This window comes from Lampetra planeri, unplaced genomic scaffold (assembly GCF_965212315.1).
Source record: "Lampetra planeri unplaced genomic scaffold, kcLamPlan1.2.h2 scaffold_2000, whole genome shotgun sequence".
Taxonomy (NCBI): domain Eukaryota; kingdom Metazoa; phylum Chordata; class Hyperoartia; order Petromyzontiformes; family Petromyzontidae; genus Lampetra; species Lampetra planeri.
In genome coordinates, this window is record NW_027614755.1 from 15,198 (window position 1) to 22,100 (window position 6,903).

The 6,903-nt window shown below is 43.5% G+C and overlaps 1 protein-coding gene across 1 annotated transcript; it reads left to right on the forward strand.

Moving 5' to 3' along the window:
- Positions 1-276: 276 nt before the first annotated feature.
- LOC144740255 (ER degradation-enhancing alpha-mannosidase-like protein 3) lies at positions 277-6,872 on the forward strand (the record flags this gene model as incomplete). The annotated part of the gene is made up of 18 exons (XM_078623125.1): positions 277-305; positions 395-440; positions 589-689; positions 1,065-1,104; positions 1,282-1,394; positions 1,510-1,663; positions 2,469-2,603; positions 3,051-3,156; positions 3,964-4,061; positions 4,230-4,355; positions 4,446-4,529; positions 4,690-4,773; positions 5,052-5,176; positions 5,544-5,715; positions 5,800-5,945; positions 6,037-6,181; positions 6,336-6,527; positions 6,707-6,872. Coding segments are annotated over exons 1-18 (2,062 nt in total), but the record flags the coding sequence as incomplete, so codon positions are not given.
- Positions 6,873-6,903: the final 31 nt, after the last annotated feature.

The following is a 6,903-nucleotide window of genomic DNA, read 5'->3' on the forward strand; positions in this document are numbered from 1 at the left end:
ATCTGTTAATGTCGATGTTTAGCTGGTACAAGTGTCTTGGGATGTCCGAGATGTGGGCTTGTTAGGATGGAATTGTATGTATCTTAGGTGATTCTCTGTGAGGGAACAATTTTGTCACATCAGGGAGGGAATGGGGACGTATCTGCTGCTCATCGCCTGATTCAGAGCCAAGCTGTAGTTGTATGTATATAGCTGCAATTTTGCCAACTCGCTACAATGCCACCTCCACTGTTCGTCCTAATGCTACTCGGAGCATTCTGTAGCTACGGATGGTCTATGTCACGGGAGGAGAAGCACAGGTTGAGGTGAGTTGGTGTGGACACATGTCAAATATGTTACCAATCCAAAAACATGTTAAATGGTCTGATATGAATCTATTCTCTGCTCACTGAAGGAACCAAGTGGTTGAGATGTTTGACCATGCATATCAGAATTACATGGTAAGCTCCTGATACAACCAGGAATCTCTACAACCTTGCTATGGGTGACTTTTTGCACAGTTGTTAAAGGCTGAGGTCTGATAAGACTGAGCTGTCCTGAGAGGTCTTTGTGAGCATTACATGAGTAAATGTGTTGTGATCTGTGCAGGACCATGCGTACCCAGCAGATGAGCTAATGCCGCTAACATGCAGAGGAAGAGTACGTGGGCTTGAACCCAGTCGAGGGGACGTAGATGACGCTCTGGGAAAGTGAGTATAGTACTGCCCTGATCCCAACAGAGCTCCTGTGATCCATGATCGGTGATTGACCTTTTTCCTTATGTGGGTCAGAGCTGAAAGATTGAAATTGTAGTATGACGCTTACCCTCACCGAGACCAATGTAGGAACAAAGGTGTATTTAAGATGGAAACTGATGTAGCCTGAAGTGTAATGATCCCCTTTGGCCCATGGCATGCCTTCCACCAGGTCCAGTGAATGTTGACCAGGTAGCTTTATTGTAATTCTGCTGACTGTTTTTTTTTTTTTTTAAGGTATTTACGGTCAAAGTGTGGTATCACAAGATGGAACAGACTTATTATTAATACCATAATTTGCTATCTAACAGCATTTGTTTTTTCATGTAGGTTCTCTCTGACCCTCATAGACACTCTGGATACTCTAGTGGTAAGTGGTTTTGATTTTGGGTTTGGTTTTGATTTGGTTTTGCATATCTGAAATGTGAGACCTTAATAGACATCCGCAAAACTGAATATAGAATAATGTCACTGGTCTTGTTTATCGATATTTAAATTTTGAACAGTTCTGTAATTGAATCATGCATTTACTATTTCCTACTGCCAGCTTTTGAACAAGACAACAGAGTTTGAGGCTGCAGTGCGAAGAGTCCTGTCAGATGTGAGGTTGGACAATGACATTGTGGTGTCTGTCTTCGAAACCAACATACGAGTGCTCGGGTGAGGCCGGTCTGCTTGTGCTGATGTTGTTTTAAACAGCTTCAAGCTTCAGTGCTCTCTGATAGGTTGTTGTGTTGTAGTTTTATTTTTGATATAGTTGTATTTGCATGTGCAGAGGTCTGTTGGGAGGACATTCCATGGCTGTGATGCTGAGGGAGGAAGGTCAACACATGCAGTGGTATCAGGATGAGCTCCTGCACATGGCCAAAGATCTGGGCCTCCGACTGCTGCCAGCCTTCAACACCAGCAGTGGCCTTCCCTACCCCAGGGTAAGAACCACCAGTCAGCCCTCTAATGCCAGGGCCAAACCTGCCACTTTTCCAACATACAGTCCCAGCTCTACTCAGCTCTATATGCCTCGACTCTGTTTGGTTTGGTACCAGCGTTTTCCATTTCATTCCAGTACCTCCTCAACGTGAAAGGAGATGACACAGCAACGACTGCACAAATCTGCAGTGTTTTATGTGCAACAAACATAAACAATGTAGGACAGACAAAACAAGAGAAGCCAGAGCAGGATATGATTGCAGAGATGAAACTCTGATTGTGTGGGTCACTGCGTCCAGCGCTTTGTGAACGTTCTCACCAGCACCTAACACACAGTCATCTGTATTTCATCAGTGGACCCCGGTGTATTTTTTTTGCACACATCAGCCATGTTGAATGAGCCTGAGAAGAGGAATAAAAAAACGGTCGCTGTGTCGTTTATGCCAGTATTTAAAAACGCTGGTAGATTCCCATGTTAACGGTAGACGACAGATAAGTGGCCAGCAGTCTGTCAACGTCACTTTCTAGTATCGACTCAGTTTGCTCGGAACCTCACCAGAGGAGGTGCCAAAAAGAGCTCCAGGTACCAAATACTATCCTGAATGGAAACACAAAACAAGTCGAGTTGTGATCGAACCGCATAGAGGAAAAGGGTCATAAAGTGTCTCTTCACATGAAGGAGGTTTATTGGTTTAAATTTGATTGTCGCCTCTTAACACATTTACATATTGTCATTTTCTCTGACTCCTGCACAACATGTGTGACTCCATGAATTAATAATGAATCTGTCTGTGCTTGTTTCATCAGGTTAACTTAAAATATGGTGTCACGGGTCCTGAGACAAGAACAGGGACAGAAACGGACACCTGTACTGCGTGTGCAGGAACCATTATCCTGGAGTTTGCTGCCTTAAGTCGCTTCACTGGTGATCCTGTGTTTGAGGTAAATAACTGCAAACACACACTGCTATCCCAACATTAACATGTTGTAGTTTGGGGGCCTATAGCACTCTCTATTTATGATGATTTGAAAATCATCATAAATATTAACAATATAAACGTTTCACATCAATCAACAGAGAACAGATTATTTGTTCTTATTTGACTTTATCTATCATCCAATTTGATGTACCATAGTCCTTTTGCACTCACGTTAAAGCAGGTATTCACCAACCAGGACTGGATCATTTTAATGGAGGCAGTAGAGGCTGTATAACAAAAGCATTTATCCAAATGTAGCTGAGATCTGATGGTTGCGAATGACAACAGATTGTGTTACGAGACTGTGTAATGGGATATTCAGGCAAATTCATCATGTTGTCTGATGCTATATTTGAAACTTGACTGGCCATAAACAAGCATTTAGCTGCTCCGTTCCTCCCACACACAGGCCCATGCCAGGAGAGCCCTGGACTTCCTATGGGAGAAGAGGCAGAGAAACAGCAATCTGGTTGGAACTACTATCAATATCCACTCCGGAGAGTGGGTTCGCAGGGGTGAGAGAAGAGGGGGGGCATGGACCTGGTGGGAATGGGAACAGGGAGAAGGATGAGGTCATGATGGAGTGTCAGGTTGCAGGCCGAGCGGAAGACAAACGTTGTAGATGAATGGGTTACATGGAACAGAGATGATAGAATCAGTGTTTATGGGATAACGGGTTGTCTGGTACAAGAAAAAAAATGCTGCACCTGGGGTTTGTTTCTGTAGCAACAGGTCTCAGACAACACAACACTCTATTGGGATTGATAGCATCTCCCTGTGCTTATTATCTGTTTGTTGTTCTTATCTATTTTTTTTCGATTTTGATGATGTTTTCCAAGATGATGACGATTGCTCTTATACTTTTCATGGATGACTTTAATAATGGTGATTTCAGCATGGCCATTGTCATTGCCTTGTCCATTAACTACTGTTTGAAGGAGACTAGGTACCGCACCCGGCTGCTTCGCTCACACGAATTGGCTTCGGAACACTATCAGACGTGTAATTTGAGAGACAGAGATAAACTGATATTGCCAGAACAAGGTTCTTCTCCAATTCAGCTGTCACTAGTGTGACATGATGGGGTGTGCTGACCTGTCTGAGAATTGTAGTAGTGGTGACATCAGTGCAAAGAAGAGAAATCAAAGTGCCCGGATGGAAACAATTGAGAAAAGAGTATGATACAATTTGTATAATTGAATTAAGAAAGTTAAAGTATAAATTAAGATACTGTATAATTCTTCACGACTGGCTGTACAGAAAGTGACTGAATGAAATGGCAAATGTGATGTTGAGAGTGATGTTTGATTATGTGTCTCCAGATAGCGGAGTGGGAGCAGGCATTGACTCATACTACGAATACCTGCTAAAAGCCTATGTCCTCTTGGGAGACGACCAGTTTCTACAGCGGTTCAATATTGTGAGGACACGCACTCCTAAATATAACAACACAATATATCTGTCGACATAGTAGTATTTTGACTATTTTTAAAATTGTACTTAAGTTTTTTAGCATAAAATTAATAATGACCTATTATATTCCATATCATTGTCCCATTGTCCATTCTTCAATTTCTGTTTCTCTTAGCACTATGCATCGATAATGAAATACATTAGTCAGCCTCCTCTGCTGCTGGATGTCCACATCCACAAACCTCTGCTTCCCGCTCGCACCTGGATGGACTCGCTGCTAGCTTTCTTCCCTGGACTGCAGGTCAGATTGGATCATGAGAAAGAAGGATCCTGTATCCAAATGGAATCCCCTTGTGCTGTTTGATTTACGTGTCTGTTTGTGTCTGGTCAGGTGTTAAAGGGTGATATCCGTCCAGCCATCGAGACCCATGAAATGTTGTACCAGGTTACCAAGAAACACAACTTCCTACCAGAGGTAATTTGGCTCAGCTTCAACATTTTAGGCTTTGACTATGTCACATCAAATTGACCAGTAACATTTTAGCCATGACGCATTGCTTAGTTCATTCCTGTTGTTCTAAATACAATGTTGGACCAGTGTGATGACCTCTTCATCCCTGTCCGTCTGTCGCCAGGCCTTTACGACGGATTTCAGGGTACACTGGGCCCAGCATCCCCTGAGGCCTGAGTTTGCAGAGAGTACCTATTTCCTTTACAAGGTAACATATCAGAGAGCTGAACACATTGCAAATGTTCTCTCGTCAGCACCACAGTGAAAATGAAAATACAGTACCAGTGTTGGATGTTGAATGTTGTATTTTTCACTAAAATTACAAGAGCACCAGACCAACAGTTTCATCTCAATTATGCAGCATTCACGCCTCTAATTACTATTCATTATTATTTCATTACCTCAGGGATGTGTATTGGTAAAAACAAGAATCATTTTTCTACAATCATCAGTTACCATTATATTATCCCTCATTGTCTGTCGTAGGCCACAGGAGATGTTTACTACCTTGAGGCAGGTCGCACCATCTTGGACAACCTCAACCGCTTTGCTCGTGTACCCTGTGGATTCGCTGCAATGAAAGATGTGCGCACTGGGAGCCATGAGGACCGGTGAATATTAGTATATAGATATTCGTAGTATGACGTGTAACAATGAAATGATAACTGCAGACATTGCATATATTATATGTGTTGTTATATTTGTTGTACTGCTTTGAAACCTGCCCGTTTGCAGTTTTCAGTTTAAGGGCAGATGCTTGTAACAACAATGTGGCTGATATAACATTAATATTCAGGCCTATATTTTGGGAGATCTTCATGTGTTCTGTACCAATTCGCTATAGCAAATATTTTTAAAAAAATTAAGAGTTGCCTGCTTGTAAAATATCTTTACGCAGGGTTCTCATTTTTTTGGTAAATGTGCATTTAATTTATTTCCTCAGTGCCGGTTATCTTACACCTCCTCTCTCCTCTTCAGAATGGACTCATTCTTCCTGGCTGAGATGTTTAAATACCTCTTCCTGCTCTTTGCTGATGCTGAGGACATACCTTTTGATGTGGAGAACTACATCTTTACGACCGAGGCACACCTGTTGCCTCTGTCTCTCTCAACAGCCCCTCACTCTTCTTCTATTCTCACAAATCGAACGGTAAGCATCACAATGCACAGTGTAGTTGGTGAATGCTTTTACACAGGCAACTGTCTGACCTTTTATATACTCACGACATCTCAGTCAGACGAGGGACTGGATGACTCAAACTTCGATTGGACCTGCCCTAACACCCGCCTCCTGTTTCCTGACCCTGCCTTCCCCCGTAACCTGAGAGAACCTATTCGTAGTGCAGTGGACAAGAGCTGCCCTCGTCCTGCTCCGTACCGGTAAACATACAGTTTCATGTTTCTCATGTCTCAAATCATATGACTTCTTTTGTTTTTTATCCACATTCCGTCATGTTCTGCCTTGATTCAGTGAGCCTGGCATGGGCAGCCCTCCTCTGAGGGCTCAGGACTTCATGGCAAACAACCCCGAACATCTGGAGCTGCTGAGGAGAATGGGTGTCAGTCTCATCCACCTGAAAGATGGCAGGGTGCAGCTAGTTCAGCATGCTACCCAGGTAAACAGTTTAATAACAAGAAAACAACGTCACGTTGCCTGTATTTGTTTTCCTGTACACCATAAATTTAACGCAGCAAGAACTTCTTTGCCACAAAATATCATAGGTGATTTTAAAACTGCGCTAAACCGTCCTTTCCTCTTCCTCCACAAAGGCGGTGAGTGCAGTAGCAGCAGAGGACGGCGTGCGTTTCATGCAGGAGATGATGGAACTGTCCAGCCAGCAGCAAAAAGAGCAGCTGCCTCCAAGAGCCATTCAGATCGTCTCACATCCATTCTTTGGCAGGGTTGTGCTGACCGCCGGCCCAGCACAGTTTGGCACCGACCTTTCCAAAAGTTCCATGGGGGTAAGTGGCTTTTTGTAGTATTTCCAAGCTGCCATCACAAGAGTGCTCACTCAACGTTCCTCCTGCTTGTTTTTTTTTCAATAGAGAAACAATCAACCTCCAGAACCAATAACCATAGTATTCAAGTATGTTCCTTAATTCTTTGCAAGAACTGACCTCCTTTTGGTCTCTACGTGCAGGTACGGGGCTTTGTGACTGTGGCTGAGCCCTACAGTGGCTGCAGCGAGATCACCAATGCTGATTATGTCCAGGGCCACATTGCCCTGCTCCAGAGGGGGCAGTGTATGTTTGCAGAGAAGGCCCGACACATCCAGAAGGCTGGCGCCATAGGCGGCATTGTCATTGGTGTGTATAAGCAGCTGATGACACAACAAGG